This window comes from Pseudophryne corroboree, chromosome 10, assembly GCF_028390025.1.
Source record: "Pseudophryne corroboree isolate aPseCor3 chromosome 10, aPseCor3.hap2, whole genome shotgun sequence".
Taxonomy (NCBI): domain Eukaryota; kingdom Metazoa; phylum Chordata; class Amphibia; order Anura; family Myobatrachidae; genus Pseudophryne; species Pseudophryne corroboree.
This window is the reverse complement of record NC_086453.1, coordinates 302,178,384-302,198,533: the sequence shown is the minus strand read 5'-3', so window position 1 is coordinate 302,198,533 and position 20,150 is coordinate 302,178,384. Positions and strand designations below refer to the sequence as shown.

Sequence of the window (20,150 nt, the reverse complement as noted above, 5' to 3'; positions counted from 1 at the left end):
AACAAATTTGCTGCTATGATCAGGTCTGAATTACCCCCCATTGTCTGCTACTTCTACAGGGTTTGTGTGGTGTGGTGACAGTGAGAGGGAATAGAAGGGAATGCTGTGTATGAGGGAGTAGTAAGCATAAACACATTTTGCAGTGTAAAGGTCCATACACACTGAGCGCATTCCCCCGCTGCCCAGCGATGTCAGCGGGGGTGAGCGGCTTTCCATAGCAGGACGCTATGGAAAGCCGCTCACTGCACCGTTCATCTACTGGTAATGCAGAGGGGACCGTGGTGCATCTACTGGTAATACCAGTAGATGAACGGCGGCTGCCAGCGATGAAGTGGGAGCGCGCATCAGCGCTCATCGCTGGGGCATACACACTGGGCGGCTTTGAGCTGAAAGGAGCTCAACACACCAAAAGTGACCTGTTTTTAGCTCAAAATCGCCCAGTGTGTGTGGGCCTTAAGTGTCGTGTAGCAGAGAATACTGTTAGGGGTATTTATGAAAACTGGTGTGGAAAAGGTAGTGTTTCCTAGTCTGATACTTCATTTCATTCTATACCGTATAAGAAAAATAAACAAGCAGCATAACTTGAGGCGGAACAAAGGAAACAAATGTTTACATTGAAAGATACATATTATGCAAGATAAATGTATCCTGGGCAAATGAGACCTTTTAGTAGCACACAATCGATGCAGATATTTATCACACATGGACTATAGCTCTTGCAGTTTCATTTTTATGTACTGTTCCAGCACTTGAGGAATAGTTCCCATAGAATTTATTTACTTACATGAATCATGAGTGATGAGTCCTAGGGCCTGTATTTATTAGAACATATTTGTGCTTTAGGAACATTTTGTTAAACTGGCCAAGGAGAAATACACTATGGGCCTGACCTGATCGCTGGGCAGCGGTTTTTGCACTGCTGCGATCAGATAGTCGCCGCCTACAGGGGGAGTGTTATTTAGCTGTGCAAGTGTGCGAACGCATGTGTAGCAGAGCTGTACAGACAGATCTTGTGCAGTCTCTACTCAGCCGCTGCGATCACATCAGCATGTTCAGGACCGGAATTGACGTCAGGAACCCTCCCTGCAAACGCTTGGACACGCCTGCATTTTTCCAAACACTCCCAGAAAACGGTTAGTTGACACCCACAAACGCCCTCTTCCTGTCAACCTCCTTGCGAACACCCGTGCAAATGGATTCGTCGCACAAACCCATCAAATAAGTATTAAAAGTCAATAGAAAAAACAAAAAGTCAGTGGAATAATATCCAGATTTGTACACACCCCAGCACAGTGGTGGGTGGCTTCCTTGTCTTTGAATGGAGCGATAAAGGCAATTTTAGTAAAGTGATCTAGGGACGGTTTAGAAAGGACATGCGCCTCATAGTATTATATATGTAAGAGGACCACCCTGCACCAGGAAGGGGTAAGTATTGTGAATGCTGATTATTTTATAGGACAAAAAAGCAATACCTTAATACACTTAAATTCGAGCCGCTGCGGCCGCTGTAATTAATCCTTACTCTACGTACTTTTTACCCAGTTAGCGTACAAGAGCCCGTACTGTGTACGCACTTTGCGTACATACACCGCGACGGACGTACAAAGTACACGCAGTGCATACACACACACAGACACGCTGTTAGCTCAATGCAGATACATGGTGATAGAAATATACCTTAAACCTTTAGCAGGAAATGGGACACGACACCAAATTTGTATTTCAAAACTATGTTGGGGTCCGACCCACCAATGGTTATTTTACTAGCAGGGGGTTACAACAATAATACAATACAATAAGAGAAAAAGGGCTACATGGTCAATGGTACATATGTTTGTTCGCCTGCGCTTCCCGGTCCGGTGCTCAGTCATCAAGGTAGATAACCTTCAGAGATTGTGCATGACCGGGCCTGCAGCTGGCTTTTTATACATTTGTCCAAAACCTAACACAATGGAAACTGTAACCTCTTTGTCTATTGGTCATTGGGATGGTCATTTACAGTACAGGAGAGGTCATAGGTCGGTTTGAATAGGTGGGCGATGTCTGGTCCAGGTGCACTTGCAGATGTTCTCCTCTGGGTTCCCGCCGAATATCAGGAGTACAGTAAATACAGTTAATATTAATATACTGCTCCTGCACATAACTATGCGCAGGAGCGTGCGATCTTTCGCAAACCAACTCCGGAATATTGCTCTTAAAATACCCTACAGCTGGATACCAAACACCACCTCCTAACCTAATTCTGTCCCCTCCTATCCTGTAAAGGTGAATCCCTTTGTTATTAAACCCTTTAAGCAAGTGTAACTCGCTGGTGTGGTGCATGTGGGCAATGTGTACATTGTGCATTATATGGATTAAATATGTAATGTGTTTTTATGGCTTTTCCATGCGAAAACAAATACTACCGCAATTACTCATACCACGTGCTAATATGTAGGATCGCGGGAGCGGTCATACGCAACTTGCGAATATGTGCACGCACGGCAGAACAAGTACGTGCACGGAGGCCATCTGTGTGTAATTTGTACGTGATGTGTGTAATGAAATATTTTCGACTTCGACAGTATATACAGCGAGGATGGAGTAGGAAGGGCAGGACAGAGGGACAAAGCGGTGGAGGGCGGAGCAGCAGGTAGACCAAGGTGCACCAGCATATACCAGGTCTGGCATACTAGTCTGAAATAATGATGGCTGCATTACCAAAATAGCATTTACTGTAGGTACAAGACTGAAACCCCACAACTAACAATTGGCTAGTTAGGTTTTAAATCTATTGCTCACCGCACCTTGAAGATTGTAAACTAGGGATGGCCATCAGTGGGTTACCCGTCGATGGTACCATAGATGGGTAACATCAATGGTGTGAAACCATCTGCAAGAGAACCATCAATGGTTTCACCAACCGATGATCACTCCTGCTTTACTATTCCATATGCCGCTGGCCAATGAGAGCCCGGGGCGGAGCATCGCAGGAGTATCAGGGGCGGAGATAAAGCTCCGTGTTCAGATAACTTGACAAAAAATTTATAAATATTTGGTGGCTGTGTATCATCGAAGGTGGGGAACCATCTGGTTTTCCCCCATCGATAGGAAAACTATTCTACATCAGCCATAGACCATCAATGGTCGAAGGCCATGCCTATTGTAAGCTTAGTTGACAGGGACAGATTTACCTTCTGTTTCATGTCATTATGTTGTTCATTTGCACCACGGTCCCCTCGATGTACATCATATGGTGGCACTTTATCAATAAAGCCTATTAATAATAATAATAATAATAATAATAAGACCATACAAGCAAGTGTCGTATAGGTTGCTATGTCTTATGGCAAAGACTGCAGACCTTCCAGCTTCCCAGCACATAATGCTTCGTTGGAGAACATGCTATTACAATTGCTATGCTATAACAGTTCCTCTGCTGAACTAGTTGATTCTTTAAAAAAAAAAAAAAAAAAAAACCTAACCAAAAAACCTCTTCTCATCAATTAATAATTTCCGCTCAATAGTAAATAAAACAGGATGTTTGGGAGCAGGACATTAAGTACTAGACGGAAGCAGTTATATTGCAGGGTCTATGTTATTTAATGAGCGTTTACATGCTGCAGTATGTGGTCTCAAAGGACCCTACACAACGATTAATGCTCATATAGCATGTACAGCTGCAGACAGAAGCACGCAAGGGTCAGAGGAGGGAATGAGGTTGGAAAACAGAGTTCCTAATTATCGGACTGACTGCGGCCTGAGGACCAGATGTAGGTTTGGGACAAGGAAGGTGAAACATTCAAGCTGAGGTCAGTAACAGTTAATCAATATAAAATCAATCATTCTCAGAGAATAACAAGCTTGCCTATGCCGTGAGGATGCGGACTGCCTTGTGTTTCTATGGAATCAAGTCTACAATTGTCACTTAGGAAATTAGTTTTCAGATAGAATTAACAGTGCAATCAGCATCCCAATGTCTGTTGTCTTGCAGATGAGTAATGTATATATAAAACAGGCTTTTACCTTCTGGCCACCGCTGATTAGCCCCTGGTCATTCCCCATAACATGAAGCTCTATCTAACCCATCACTTCCTGCACATAGTGCTGGTTACTAGAGCCTCCCCCTAGTTTGCACTACAGGCTCTGATTATCTTCTTGTGTATGTGATTCATTTATATTTCTGCCCTTTCTCTCTTTTCCGAATTGTCTGAATTGACTTCTTTTACAGTCCACCTGTTTAGTCTGCGTAACAGTCTCATGTACCTATTGTTAGTTACTGCAGACCTTTGCTGTATATTTCTGCCTGCCCATTCTGGCTCATCCGGTATGGCGCACTGTCCTTCATATGCTGCCCATCTTTATTCCACTGAGTACTACTCCTCTACGTACCTACCTTAATCTGACCTTCCTACGATGCTCAGCCACTACCAAACACGGATTACACTTTTAGGGGGACATGTACTAAGCAGTGATAAAAGTGTAGAAGTGAGCCAGTGGAGAAGTTGCCCATGGCAACCAATCAGCATTGACGTAACATTTATAATTTGCACACTATAAACATATACAGAGCAGCTGATTGGTTGCTATGGGCAACTTCTCCACTTTTACCATTGCTTAGTACATGTCCCCCTTAGTCCCATGTACAATATTTACACTATGCCTGTGCATTGACTAGTACGTTTTATTTAGTGGCTTGCCGGTAAATAAAGTGGCACTCACTCTGGAACTATGAAATTCAGAGATGCAAGCAAACCCGATGGCCACAGACATCTCCGATGCTGAGCTGGCAATCGCACAGGACCCTGTGCTGTGTCCTGTGTTGTCGGATGTAGTGCGGCTGCAAACATTAGGTGAGTGACAGTTTGCAACCGTTTGCAGGCGGTGAGGCGGTGGCGATGGAGACCGGTTTACAAAATAGGGAGGTGCGTCAGCCCCTTTTCGTAGGTGTTCCGAATCCAATGTCCGTCTTCGGATGCAGCAGCGAATAGCAGATGCCTCCTATGGCATTACCATATTTTGGCACAGCAGTTGCACCTGCTGCGTGTTCTATGATTGAATAGGAAAACAAACTGTTTCCATTAGGTCTGACAGTCAAATAAACTGTACTCTCTATTTTCAGTAATCACAAACACTAATAAAGTTAAAAGCCAAAATAGCTCAATACAATAAAATATGCTCTAATAAAAAAAAAAAAAGGCCACTACTGGGAAGAACCATGTTAAAAGAGTGTGACTTCTAAACTATGAGATATATAAGATCCAAACCTAAGTACTGATTAAATTACAAATTAAATTAAATTGACTTGACTTTATTTATCAAATGTATAGCAACTAATTATCAGACTGTGCTTGGAACTGATAAAGCATTGTCTGGAGTACTTAAATCTTCCAGTAATTAATGGTATAGGAAATGTATATGAAAACAGAATTGCAGGGAAATGTAACAGAGCACCCAGCTTTGTCTACCACCTGCCGAGCTGTCATTCTGCCAGTTCCATTTCTACGCTAGATTAGAAATATAGAAATATGATGCTGGGATCATTCTCTCTGTTATGCCATCACAGCAGGCCAGTGCACTGCTTAGAGGGGAGAAAGCAGAATCAGGTTAGCGGCAAGCCTTGAAAATAGGAAAAGCCATATACAATGATGCCAACTACACACTGGGCAGCAATGTATCAACGCCGCCGATCCCACCGCCCCCTCTATATCAATATGGACACACCAATTTTTTAAAAATCATTTCAGGAAGATTGCTGTATCAAAGGGGCGTGTCTTCCCAATCAAGGGCAAGTCTAGCTCCACCCACTTAGGAGGTATTTTGCATAAATGCCATGGATCGTTTTATTGGACAGTCAGCTCTAGACCATACTTACTTAGATTATTGGGGTAGCCCTCTGCATCCCTGGAAGAGTAGGTAACTCTCCCACATTCCACCCACTTAATAGTGAAGTCAGCAGGATGGGGAGATAATACCGGGAATAGTGAGTCCATATGGAAGGGGTAGGGCTAATATGACGTGATTCATTTTAGCCCCTGCTCCGACACACGTATTACACTGTACATATCGAGAAAAATTAAATGAATATAAATCGAAATATGATATATTATATTACACAGTTTGTTGCCACAATCGATAACTTTAATTTAATAGTAGGAGACATTTGATTCAATACATTGATTTATCTTTCTCATTTCCTTCTATGCTTTTTTATGATGTAGTTTAGCTGCCCTGGGATATTGCAAAGCTCTGCTAAGCTCTCTGCATTGGATATAGTAGTAAGAAGCAGCTTTGTGTCGTATCCCAGGGCAGTGTGAATATAAACTACTCTGCTTGGTAGAAACAATATGAAGCTGAACAGCACCGAAGGTAACAGTAAGATTAAACAATGTATTCAGTAAACGTTCCAAGAGGGTATGTGTAAATCAACACATAATAATTACCAGAGGGTGCAAGCCCCCTTTAAATTACTTAAATAGTGATGTCATGTCTCGCGTTCCTCTAAATAATAATATGAATTGCGCGCAGAGAAACAGAACAGGGACTTTTTAAAATAACTTAATATTATCCTATATAATAAAAGGCCAACGCTGCTCCTTACCTCTATGGGGGCAATCCAAGTGTTTTGTGCGTCAGCAGCCACTAGATGGCGGCTGGTGGAGGAAGTCAAGTGTTGCTCCATTCGTGCATGCGCAGCCAATGCGGACATTAGTGTTACGGTGTTCTGTCATTTTGACGGGCTGGTAACTAATAAAAATTTTAATTCTAAAAGATCTTTTAGCGGATTTTCAGCTATTTATACATAAAGAGCTCATTTGCTCATTATAAGTTCCCACTAATTTTGACAGATTAATTGTCTAAGCGACACACACATCTGTGTGTGACTGAGTCTGTATATGAAGCACAACGGAACTTGGCACGGAAATGAAACACGCCGCTCTATCGTAGCACTTCATATAAAGATTCAGAGATTCAGTTGCACACAGATATACAAGCATATTAAATTAATCAGCACAATCTCTTGGTGCATCCTAGTCGCGTTGTGATTATGATGCAAAGTTGTCAAAAAGATATTTGGCGTCACGCAAAGACGTATGAGGGCACATGTGTACGGGTGTGGTATGGCTCACCGGCGGTCAGCATACCGACACCGGGATCCCAGCAGCATACCGAAGCCGCACTGGTGTTTCTATAATTAGTGCAGTAAAATGCTGCACTCATTTTCTAAATACTCGCCCCTCCGGAGTCCCGCGGCGACGTCCACGGCGGTATTAAAACTCTGTGAAAATGGCTCAGCGGCCATTTTCACGGAGTTCTGCGCATGCGCAGTAGAGAAATCTTAGGGAAAATGGCCGCCGCAACATTTTCCCGGAGATCTGCGCATGCGCAGTAGAGTCTGAGCGCTCTAGTGCTCAGACTCTCAGCGCTGCCGGCAGAGAGGAGGGGGCCCGAACGGAGGAGGCTGCACCCGGGCCTCCTCCTCTCTTAATGCGCCCCTGCGACGCCGGGATCCCGGCAGGGAGGGGCGAGTGCAGCAAGACCCTTGCGGGCTCGCTGCGCTCGTCACGCTGCGGGCTCAGTGGCGACCTGCGGTTCTATTCCCTCTCTATGGGTGTTGTGGACACCCACGAGTGGAAATAGTCCATGTTGGTCGGCATGCCGACTGTCGGGATAGTGTGGGGGCGGGATGTTGGTGGAGGTCATGTGACCGTCGGTCTCCCGACTGCCGGTCACATGAATACCACCCATCTGTACAATTTGTATTTAGAAGTGGCAATACTTCTATGAATAGCATCAGCGTACACACACACACACACACACACACACACACTGTAAATGTCTGGTTATATGTGAAAGGTGGAGCTGGCTGGGAGGCACACATTAAATGCATTTATTGACAATAACAGATGTGAGCAGTTTCACATGGAAACATTTTGCTTTTAAAGTTTTTCTAAATGTTGCCCACGGGGTTTATTGTGCGTCTTCACTTACAGTTCCTCAGAGAACCATTTTCACATTCAGCAGCTAGCTGGTAAATCTGGTATGCTTAAATGTATATTAAATATATATAGGATTTTTGTTACGAGTCAAAACGCCATTTACAGTATACCCTGATGGAAACTGAAAACGAGGAGCGATTAATTGAAGCAATGACCCAGATACACAATGTGCAGAGTACATCAGGCTTAGGCAAGCTGCAGTCCTCCAGCTGATCTGGAACTATGTCCTAGGATGCTCTGCCAGATAAATAGAAGGTGGCATGCTGCGACTTGTAGTTTTACACCAGATGGTGCACATGGGCACATTAAAAAAGGAGGGCACATACTAGAGCAAAAAATACCATTAATATAACCATTTTAAAATGTCTGGAAATAGGGCATAAATGACTACTGAAAACAATTCAAATGCTTTATTATTTCAAAGCAGCATTTTTTCATTTGGCAATAGCTTTTAAATGATTAAATGAATAACAAAAGAAATAAAGCATAAAAAGGGTCCTGATTCAAAGTAAAAAAAGAGCACGTGACCCTGAACCTGGGCAATACCACATTGCACTGTAGGTGAAGCAGATGTAAAATGCACACATAATAGACCGTCCCCTCACTCATGATTCATTTCATGACATGCGCAAGGCTTTTACCAAGCAGTATTTTAGGAGAGAATTAGAACATTTTAAATTAATGCAGGGAGTGGCCTTGGGTATTAATAGCCTGGATTTTGATGCAACGACTTTACAGTTCCCACCCTACGCATTTTACGGAGAATCTGCAAATGAAGGTGCGGACTGATTTGACAGTGGTGTTTCCCAAGGCAGGAAAAGGCAGTGAAACGCGCTAGTTAACGAAATGATAATTTCTTCAGAAGAAGGCAGCAAATGCGCTAGTACAAAATTAGCATTTCTGCAGAAAAAGACAGCGAAACGCAATAGTTAAAAGTAGCATTTCTGCAGAAAAAGGTAGCGAAATGCTATAGTTAACACAATTAGCATTTCTGCGCAAAAGCCAGCAAAACGTGAGTTAACATAGGGCCTAATTCTGAGTTGATCGCAGCAGCAAATTTGTTAGCAATTGGGCAAAACCATGTGCACTGCAGGGGGGGCAGATATAACATGTGCAGAGAGAGTTAGATTTGGGTGGGGTGTATTCAAACTGAAATCTAAATTGCAGTGTAAAAATAAAGCAGCCAGTATTTACTCTGCACAGAATCAATATAACCCACCCAAATCTAACTCTTCCGGCACATGTTATATCTGCCTCCCCTGCAGTGCACATGGTTTTGCCCAATTGCTAACAAACTTGAGGCTGCAATCAACTCAGAATTAAACCCATAATTAGCATTTCTGCACAAAAGGCAGCAAAACGCGATGGTTAACAACATTAGCATTTCTGCACAAAAGGTAACGAGGCTTATTGCTTAACGGTCATCACAATGTTATTTTTTACACTTAAAGACAGTATCTGGCTAATTAGGCATAAAAAATAATAATAATACTAATATTAACTGTTAGAAATAGAAAGTGTATGTAGAAGACAGATTTTTCATTTCTGAAACTGTGTCTCTCAAAAAAACATAAAATATCCAGATTACCATAAAGTTTACATTCACCATGATCTCTGCCACATATGTGCATTAATGCAAAGAGAGAAGCTTCTATATAACAAGTGAATACAGACCATACATTGCTTCGTTCTAGATTGCTCCTTACCAACATTCGCCATGCGCAGGTGGAGTCTGCCTTTGATGACGGTGTGAACTCCAATGGGTTTGACCACCCCTTGTTTTGAGACATCCCCACTCATGACCATCGTCTCTTGCTCATACTCCGTTGTGATGACTTCCAACTCATGAGACACCTGCACCGCTGTCCGACCCTGACGCAGTAAGTGCTTTGAAACAGAAATAGAGAGACATAAATCCCATGAGTTGTTTATAAGAAGAGTCATATACAGCAGTACTAATGGGCATTAGAGATGAGCGGATTCGGTTTTACTCGGTTTTACTCGGTTCTCAAAACGGCATCTTATTGGCTCACGGATGTCACGTGTTTTGGATAGCCAATAAGATGCCGTTTTGAGAACCGAGTAAAACCGAGTAAAACCGAATCCGCTCATCTCTAATGGGCATGTCAGTCAACTTCAGAGCTCACTCGCCGTGTGAGGATGGAGTTGGGATGATGGATCTTTTGCACCCACCATAGGGCTGGCGTAACTCCTGATACTGACGTAAGATAAGTGAGCAGGATAGGCTTCCACATGAACTCACACAGAGGGTGTACTCTCTTATTACCATAATATTGTAAGCAGGCAGCCGCAGCAATAAGGAGGAGTGGCCTCCATGCTTACAACTCAGGCACAAAGTCTAAAGAGGATACACTCAAAGTTTCTCAATAAACTTCATAGAACATCATTGAAATAATAATTTTGTTTTGTAAGTTGATATGAACTACACATTCTAATGCATCACAAGGGATAAATACAGATGTGTCCTTATACGTCTTTGCTGCAGTCACACCAAACAGTTCCTCTTGGCACGCCAGGTGGCATGAGAATCTTCTAGCGTATTTTTTGATTCTTTTTTGCCGAAAATGGTAATGTCACCAGGACGCACCAGGAGACTGTGCTGATTAATTTTATACATGAAACTTGTATATCTGTGTACGACTTATGGACCCTACACACTTGCCGATGTGTGCGGCCAATATGAACAATATTGGGGATCATTCCGACCCGATCGCTCGCTGCAATTTATCGCAGCGCAGCGATCGGGTCTGAACTGCGCATGCGCCGGCACATGCCAGCCGTCGTTGCCTAGCGATCGCCTCTGAGGCAGAGGCGGTCGCTGGGCGGGAGGGGGCTGGACGGCGGCGCGGTCTGGTCAACCATGGCGTGGCCGGACTGTTGGGGGGGGGGGGGGGGGGCGGCGGCTGCGTGACGTCACACGCAGCTGCTGCGACCCGGGGCAGCGAGGAGGTTCTCCTGGCCAGCCACAGGAGCTGCGCTGGCCGGGAGTAACTCCTGAGATGCAAAAGCATCGCCGCTGTGCGATGCTTTTGCATTTCTGCGGGGGAAGGGGCGGCACTGACATGCGGGGCGGACTAGACCTGTGCTGGGCGTCCCCCCACATGTCTGAGTGCCTGATCGTAGCTGTGCTAAATTTAGCACAGCTACGATCAACTCGGAATGACCCCCATTGTTCAGTAATGTACGGTAAATTGTTCATATCGCTCAGTGTGTATGCACCAATGATGAATGATGCGCGTACCCGTGGTCGTCCATCATTGGTTTTCACTTGTTCTGGTTAGCAAGCCAATTTGGACGATGGTCGTCAATCGTTGAACTCGACCACAGTCCAAATCGGAAACGTCGGCAAGTGTGTAGGGCCCATGAGTCTCTGAATCTGTACTCAAAGTGCTACAATGTAGCAGCCGCAGCTTTTTCCCAGAACAAGTTCTGTTCTGCTCCGTATACAGACTCAGTCATACACACAACATACAAGTGTCATATATTAAATTTATCAGCACAGTATCCCCGTGTGTCCTAGTTGTATTGTATTGTGATTAAGAAATCTTTTCAGACAAAAAAGACTACCGATATTACTAGAGTTGCACAGGACCGGGCGGCTCACTCATGCCAGGCATCTTGCGCTGCATGGCGTATTGAGGCTGGATTTGATCAGAAAAAGAACTCTTGAGCTGTAATATATTTGCTTTACAGTGACCAAGTTATGGTAAGGAAATAAATAAAAAAAAGTAACTGAGACAGCTACTTTCTTTAATCTCCGCAGGGGTAAGCAGATGGTAATCTGCGGCTAGCGAGTGATTTATTGCATTACTCTATGTAACACTGCCACCTCTATACTGAAGTCGCTATTGTTAGTTGTTATCTAGAGGAACACCTTACAGCGTGTCATGACTCACCAGTCTTCTATCAGACCACAGTTATAAAACATCTATGGCGACAAGATGTAAACTTTATATAAACTCTACATATAACAGGAAAGTGCAAAGAGGGTAGATCATCGGTTTGGGTATGCTTGGCCGGCACTGGGGATTCTGTCGGTCAGCATACCAACCGCAGAATCCCGGCAGATGCCGGCGCAGGGCGGGGCGCGCAATAAAGCCCCTTGTGGGCTCGGTATAGAGCTGCGCTCGCCACAGGTTCTATTCCCACTCTACAAGTGGGAATAGTCCCTGCTAGTCGGCATGCCGACTGTAAGGATCTAGAGGGTTCGGGATGTAGCTGTCGGTAATCTGACCGCTGGTCACATAACTACATCCCATAATATCAAGTCGAATAAATATTTAGTGGCTGATGAAGCGTGAACATTACGCCAGTTTATGTTGCATATGTTACATTAATTTGCTCTGCGCATGCCCAAAAAATGGACCCGCCCCATAGGATCATATGAAGACCTCCATGGTTTTAGCACTTATACCTGTCTACATCTAGAGAGTTGGGATGGGGGATAGAAGGGATGTTATAAAGTTGCCAGGGTATAGTAAGGGTGTATTCACATAACTGGGAACACATGCAGACAGGCAATAAGGCGCATACACCTGAGAAAGTCATATTAATTGTAGGGCAGGTGCAAACTTAGATGATAGGCAACAGCATAGGCCAACTGCTTGTGATTGGCTGATGCAGATTCACTGTCTGATAGAAAAAGGAGCAGGTTCCCCAACAGCACATTTTAGGCTCTTGTGAATCCAATGCACAAAGATTCTGGCATCCAATGCATGTCTATATTAAACAAAGTTCATTAAAACAATTGTTTGAACAACAAAGGAGGTGGTAAGTTACAGAGGGGCAGGTGTATGAAGCCTGGAGAAGTGATAAAGCAGTGATAAATGCAAGGTGATACGGCATCAGCCAATCAGCTCCAATATGTAAATGAACAGTTAGGAGCTGACTGGCTGGTGCGTTATCACCTTCCATTTATCACTGCTTTATCACTTCTCCAGGCTTAATACATCTGCCCCTTAGTGCTTTATGGTATGGCCTTTTTATTACTAAAACATTTTATTTTCTGGTGGTAAATAAAGTAATGTTAAGTTCTACAATATGTCAGCAATTTCCTGGTTATCACCTTGCAAATAGCTTAGTTACTGTACCATAGTCGCTGGCCGTGAAAAGCTGACTTTTGAGATTGCATGTTCACAATATAAATACAGGAAGAAAGAGACTGTCATGTATGTGTTTTAGAATAAGATCAAGAGGCACAAAACCCAAAAGTACCATTTAGTCGCTGAGACATTGACGCTTTTCATTTGACAGATGAAGACACTGACTTTGATGTTTATCTCTGAGCATTTAAGCATTTCCTGTATGTTTAATAACCTCCGACACCTTTTTGATCATTTCTGGCCTTGAATTTTCTGAAATACCGGAGTTCAATGTTAACAGCATTGGTTGTCTTTCTATTTTCCAGGGGTAATATGCTGTTTCGTATTTCAGTCTCATTAAAGTGTCAAAAACACCCACATAATTTTGTCTTTCTGAGCAACAGCTGGATTGATGTCTTATATGCTATAAATCAATGTAGTTCCGCTTATCGGAACACGCTGGGGAAACATTGGTATGGAACCGAATAAATATAAATCTCTCCAAGATGATATTTAATACCTGTTAAAATAATTACTGATACTAAGTTTGGAGATGGATGAATGCCAGATGTTAGGCTATCACAATGCCTAAAAATATACTGCTGGCACTTAGAGTTTTATTATAACTTCTATATATAGCAACAGGTGCACCTCTCTACTGACTATATACATAACTCCAAACAGTCCAGATTTTCGTGGGACAGTCCTATTTTGTTGGTCTGTGCCTCCCGAGTGCCGCAGTGTCCCGCGGTGGGGGGGGGGGGGGGATTTGGGAGGCTCCCTATTACTCGCTGCTCTGCTTAGTTCAGAGCAGATATCAGCAGTGAATAGACTGTGAGCCAGAGGAACTGGGGGCATGGCCAGCAGCTCACAGAGTATATAGATATAGATATACGGGTCCTCCTTGGTCGGTAGCATAACAGCAGCAGATGACAGTTGATTAACAGTCTGGAGCCATTCGGGGAGTTGGGGAGGGGGCTGCGATGGCCTCCGTTTCCCAAACATGGGAAAGTTGAGATTTCCTGGTCACTTCGTAGGTGCTTTGGCTTGTGTGACCCTATGGCTTACGCAGCTGACCAATGGAGTCGCAAGTGGTCCAATACTTGGTCCTAGGATACCCCACTGGATCACACATGCATGCAGGAGGCGTCTACTCTTACAAGAAGCTTCCTGCCTCATTACCATATTTGTGCAAGGAAAATGCAGCGATGCCCACTCCACGCACACCTAATCAGGCCCATTGTGCAATGGACATTTACTATAGAAAAGCAGATTTTTTGGGATTATTAGTATCTTCACCAGTAACAAGTATTTCTCATATCTAACTGTGTTCCTTGTACCATATCCCCTCACCTATCACAAGTGTCTCATAAACCCATAGCTACTCAGCACAGCACTTATAGTTTTACACCAATTTAAATCAATATGTAGCTTGTCCACCTCCCAACACATGCACTTCTACCATCTTTATCACTCCCTGGTGGTCATTCCGAGTTGTTCGCTCATTGCCGATTTTCGCTATGCTGCGATTTGTTGCTAAATGCGCATGCGCATGGTACGCAGTGCGCATGCGCTTAGTTATTTAACTAAAAACTTAGCAGTTTTGCTGTGGATCCTGGGGGCGCATTTCAGTCGCACTGCTGATCGGTGAGTGATTGACAGGAAAGGGGCGTTTCTGGGTGGTAACTGAGCATTTTCCGGGAGTGTGCTAAAAACCGCAGGCGTGTCAGGGAAAAACGCAGGAGTGTCTGGAGAAACGGGGGAGTGGCTGGCCGAACGCAGGGCATGTTTGTGACGTCAAACCAGGAACTAAAGGGACCGAACTGATCGCAATCTAGGAGTAGGTCTGGAGCTATTCAGAAACTGCATGAAAATACTTAGTAGCAATTTTGCTAATCTTTCGTTCGCTATTCTGCTAAACTAAGATGCACTCCCAGAGGGCGGCGGCCTAGCGTGTGCAATGCTGCTAAAAGCAGCTAGCGAGCGATCAACTCGGAATGAGGGCCCCTGTCTCCTATTAGAGTGCAAGTTCTTGTGAGTAGGATTTATACTCCAACTGTCTTAAAGTGGTGTTCCGGTTATCCTGCATTATACACAATGTTGAACATGTTTGCTGACTCTCCCTTTGTACTGTTATGAAGAACACGCTGATACTGTGGGGAAGAAACAAATATTTTTATTCTGCATAAATAACTGGATTAGGTAATTTTACAAGAAAATGGACATTGGCATGACCATTAGAGAATTTAAAGTTCAGATAATAGAATGCAAAAAGCGTAAAGAAGAGGCTAAAAGGACATTCAAACGTTGATAAGTAAAACTTTATTTCTCTAACGTCTTAGAGGATGCTGGGGACTCCGTAAGGACCATGGGGATAGACGGCCTCCGCAAGGGACATGGGCACTTTAAGAAAGAATTTAGTTCCTGGTGTGCACTGGCTCCTCCCTCTATGCCCCTCCTCCAGACCTCAGTTTTTTACTGTGCCCAGAAGAGCTGGGTGCTTTTCAGTGAGCCCTTCTGAGTTTGCTGATAGAAAGTATTTTGTTAGGTTTTTTATTTTCAGGGAGCTCTGCTGGCAACAGACTCCCTGCATCGTGGGACTGAGGGGAGAGAAGCAGCCCTACTCTCTGAAGCTAGGTCCTGCTTCTTAGGCTACTGGACACTATTAGCTCCAGAGGGATCGGTACGCAGGATCTCACCCTCGCCGTCCGTCCCAGAGCCGCGCCGCCGTCCCCCTCGCAGAACCGGAAGACAGAAGCCGGGTGAGTATGAGAAGCAAGAAGACTTCACAGGCGGCAGAAGACTTCGTGATCTTCACTGGAGGTAACGCACAGCACTGCAGCTGTGCGCCATTGCTCCACACACCTACACATACTTCGGTCACTGTAAGGGTGCAGGGCGCAGGGGGGGCGCCCTGGGCAGCATATGGGACCTCATATTGGCAAAAGAACACATATATACAGCTGGGCACTGTATATATGTATGAGCCCCCGCCAAAGAATTACAATTTAAGCGGGACAGAAGCCCGCCGCCGAGGGGGCGGGGCTTCTCCCTCAGCACTCACCAGCGCCATTTTATCTCCACAGCACGCTGAGAGGAAGCTCCCCAGGCTCTCCCCTGCTGATACACGGTAGAAGAGGGTTGCACATAATTAGGCGCAAAAAAGTATATAACAGCAGCTACTGGGTTAACATTAAGTTACTGTGTTATTCCTGGGTTATATAGCGCTGGGGTGTGTGCTGGCATACTCTCTCTCTCTCTCTCCAAAGGGCCTCGTGGGGGAACTGTCTTCAGAACGGACATTCCCTGTGTGTGTGTGTGGTGTGTCGGTACGCTTGTGTCGACATGTCTGATGAGGAAGGCTATGTGGGAGAGGAGCGGGAGCAAATGAATGTGGTGTCTCCGCCGACGGCGCCGACACCTGATTGGATGGATATGTGGAAGGTTTTAAATGATAATGTTAATTCCTTGCATAAAAGATTAGACAAGGCTGATGCATTAGGACAGTCAGGGTCTCAACCCGTGCCTGATCCTTTGTCGCAGGGACCGTCAGGGTCTCATAAGCGCCCACTATCCCAAATTGTTGACACAGATACCGACATGGATTCTGACTCCAGTGTCGATTACGATGATGCAAAGTTACAGCCTAAATTGGCTAAATCCCTTCGATATATGATTATAGCAATAAAGGATGTTTTGCACATCACAGAGGAAACCCCTGTCCCTGACACGAGGGTGTATATGTATAAGGGAAAGAAACCTGAGGTAACTTTTCCCCCTCACACGAACTGAATGAGTTATGTGAAAAAGCTTGGGAATCTCCAGATAAAAAACTGCAGATTTCCAAACGGATTCTTATGGCGTATCCTTTCCCGCCAACGGACAGGTTACGATGGGAATCCTCCCCTAGGGTGGACAAAGCTTTAACACACTTATCCAAAAAGGTAGCCCTGCCGTCCCAGGATACGGCTACCCTCAAGGATGCTGCTGATCGCAAACAGGAGGGTACCCTGAAGTCCATTTATACACATTCAGGTACCTTACTCAGACCGGCAATCGCGTCGGCCTTGGTCTGTAGTGCGGTAGCGGCATGGACAAATACCTTATCAGAGGAGATTGATACCCTAACCCTAGATAGGGACACTGTTTTATTGACCCTGGGGCATATTAAAGACGCTGTCCTTTATATGAGAGATGCTCAAAGAGACATTAGTCTACTGGGTTCTAGAATAAACGCTATGTCGATTTCTGCCAGAAGGGTCCTGTGGACTCGGCAATGGACAGGTGATGCCGACTCGAAAAGGCATATTGAGATTTTACCTTACAGGGGTGAGGAATTGTTCGGAGAAGGTCTCTCGGACCTGGTCTCCACAGCTACAGCTGGAAAGTCACATTTTTTGCCTTATGTTCCCTCACAGCCTAAGAGAGCACCGCATTATCAAATGCAGTCCTTTCGCTCACAAAGAAACAAGAAAGTCCGAGGTGCGTCCTTTCTTGCCAGAGGTAGGGGCAGAGGAAAGAAGCTGCACAACACAGCTAGTTCCCAGGAACAGAAGTCCTCCCCGGCCTCTGCAAAATCCACCGCATGACGCTGGAGCTCCACTGGCGGAGTCGGGGCCAGTGGGGGTGCGGCTTCGGAATTTCAGCCACATGTGGGTTCACTCCCAGGTGGATCCCTGGGCAATAGAAATTGTGTCTCAGGGTTACAAGCTGGAATTCGAAGAGGTGCCTCCTCGCCGGTATTTCAAATCGGCCCTACCGTCTTCCCCCCTAGAGAGGGAGATAGTGTTAAATGCAATTCACAAATTGTATCTTCAGCAGGTGGTGGTCGAGGTTCCCCTCCTTCAACAGGGAAGGGGTTATTATTCGACCATGTTTGTAGTTCCGAAACCGGACGGTTCGGTCAGACCCATATTGAATTTAAAATCTCTGAACCTATACTTGAAAAGGTACAAGTTCAAGATGGAATCGCTAAGTGCGGTCATCGCAAGCCTGAAAGGGGGGGATTTTATGGTGTCGCTGGACATAAAGGATGCGTACCTTCATGTCCCCATTTATCCACCTCATCAGGTGTACCTAAGATTTGCGGTACAGGACTGTCATTACCAATTTCAGACGTTGCCGTTTGGTCTCTCAACGGCCCCGAGGATTTTCACCAAGGTAATGGCGGAAATGATGGTGCTCCTGTGCAAGCAGGGTGTCACAATTATCCCGTACTTGGACGATCTCCTCATAAAAGCGAGATCCAGAGAGCAATTGCTGACCAGCGTATCTCTTTCACTGAAAGTGTTACAACAACACGGCTGGATTCTCAATATTCCAAAGTCGCAGTTGGTTCCTACGACTCGTCTGCCTTTCTTGGGCATGTTTCTGGACACGACCCAGAAAAGGGTTTATCTTCCAAATGAAAAAGCCCAGTAACTGATGTCTCTGGTCAGGAACCTTTTGAAATCAAGACAGGTGTCAGTGCATCATTGCACTCGAGTCCTGGGAAAGATTGTGGCCTCATACGAGGCCATTCCCTTTGGCAGGTTCCATGCGAGGACTTTCCAATGGGATCTGCTGGACAAGTGGTCCGGATCACATCTACAGATGCATCGATTGATCACCCTATCCCCCAGGGCCAGGGTGTCACTCCTGTGGTGGCTGCAGAGTGCTCACCTTCTCGAGGGCCGCATATTCGGTATTCAGGATTGGATCCTGGTGACCACGGACGCAAGCCTCCGAGGTTGGGGAGCAGTCACACAGGGAAGAAATTTCCAGGGTCTTTGGTCAAGTCAAGAGACTTGTCTGCACAACTAAGGGCCATATACAACGCCCTACGTCAAGCGGAGACCTTACTTCGCGACCAACCAGTTCTGATCCAGTCAGACAACATAACTGCAGTGGCTCATGTAAACCGCCAAGGCGGCACAAGGAACAGAGTGGCAATGGCGGAAGCCACCAGGATTCTTCGCTGGGTGGAGAATCATGTAAGCGCATTGTCAGCAGTGTTCATTCCGGGAGTAGACAACTGGGAAGCAGACTTCCTCAGCAGACACGACCTACACCCGGGAGAGTGGGGACTTCATCCAGAAGTCTTCGCACAGATTGTGAGTCGGTGGGAACTGCCACAGATAGACATGATGGCATCCCGCCTCAACAAAAAGCTACAGAGGTATTGCGCCAGGTCCAGAGACCCTCAGGCAGTAGCGGTAGACACCCTCATGACACCGTGGGTGTTCCAGTCAGTCTATGAAAAGGAGTGAGAACAATCCTCGTTGTTCCAGATTGGCCACGACGGACTTGGTATCCAGATCTGCAGGAAATGCTCACAGAAGATCCGTGGCCTCTTCCTCTAAGACAGGACCTGTTGCAACAGGGACCCTGTCTGTTCCAAGACTTACCGCGGCTGCGTTTGACGGCGTGGCGGTTGAACGCCGGATCCTAGCAGAAAAAGGCATTCCGGTTGAGGTTATCCCTACGCTGATAAAGGCTAGGAAGGAAGTAACAGCAAAACATTATCACCGTATATGGCGAAAATATGTTTCTTGGTGTGAGGCCAGGAATGCTCCTACGGAAGAATTTCATCTGGGCCGTTTCCTTCACTTCCTACAAACTGGAGTGGATTTGGGCCTTAAATTAGGCTCCATTAAGGTCCAGATTTCGGCCCTATCCATTTTCTTTCAAAGAGAATTGGCTTCTCTCCCAGAAGTTCAGACTTTTGTAAAGGGAGTACTGCATATTCAGCCTCCGTTTGTGCCTCCGGTGGCGCCTTGGGACCTTAATGTGGTGTTGAGCTTCCTAAAGTCATACTGGTTTGAACCACTTAAAACGGTGGAGTTGAAATATCTCACGTGGAAGGTGATCATGTTATTAGCCCTGGCTTCGGCTAGGCGAGTGTCGGAATTAGCGGCTTTATCACATAAAAGCCCCTATCTGGTTTTCCATATGGATAGAGCGGAATTGCGGACACGTCCTCAGTTCCTGCCAAAAGTGGTTTCATCCTTTCATATGAACCAGCCTATTGTGGTGCCTGTGGCTACACGGGACTTAGAGGATTCCGAGTCCCTTGATGTGGTCAGGGCTT

General features: G+C 45.3%; 1 protein-coding gene and 1 long non-coding RNA gene across 7 annotated transcripts in view; one reads left to right on the top strand and one right to left on the bottom strand.

The window, feature by feature from the left end:
* The window catches only part of NPHP4 (nephrocystin 4), a 720,559-nt gene that overhangs the window by 112,933 nt on the left and 587,476 nt on the right, over positions 1-20,150 (bottom strand). For all 5 annotated transcript variants that reach the window (XM_063943436.1, XM_063943435.1, XM_063943440.1 and 2 more), the window contains one exon: positions 9,686-9,866. In XM_063943436.1, coding sequence (XP_063799506.1) covers positions 9,686-9,866 — 181 coding nt within the window. The remainder of the gene's footprint in view (positions 1-9,685; positions 9,867-20,150) is intronic.
* Positions 1-20,150, top strand: part of LOC134966581 (uncharacterized) — a 289,870-nt gene that overhangs the window by 129,027 nt on the left and 140,693 nt on the right. Inside the window, exon 2 of one of the 2 annotated variants that reach the window (XR_010188670.1) lies at positions 9,674-9,859. The exons of the other annotated variant lie outside the window; for it this stretch is intronic. This is a non-coding gene — a long non-coding RNA (uncharacterized LOC134966581). The remainder of the gene's footprint in view (positions 1-9,673; positions 9,860-20,150) is intronic. 2 annotated transcript variants of the gene reach the window in all.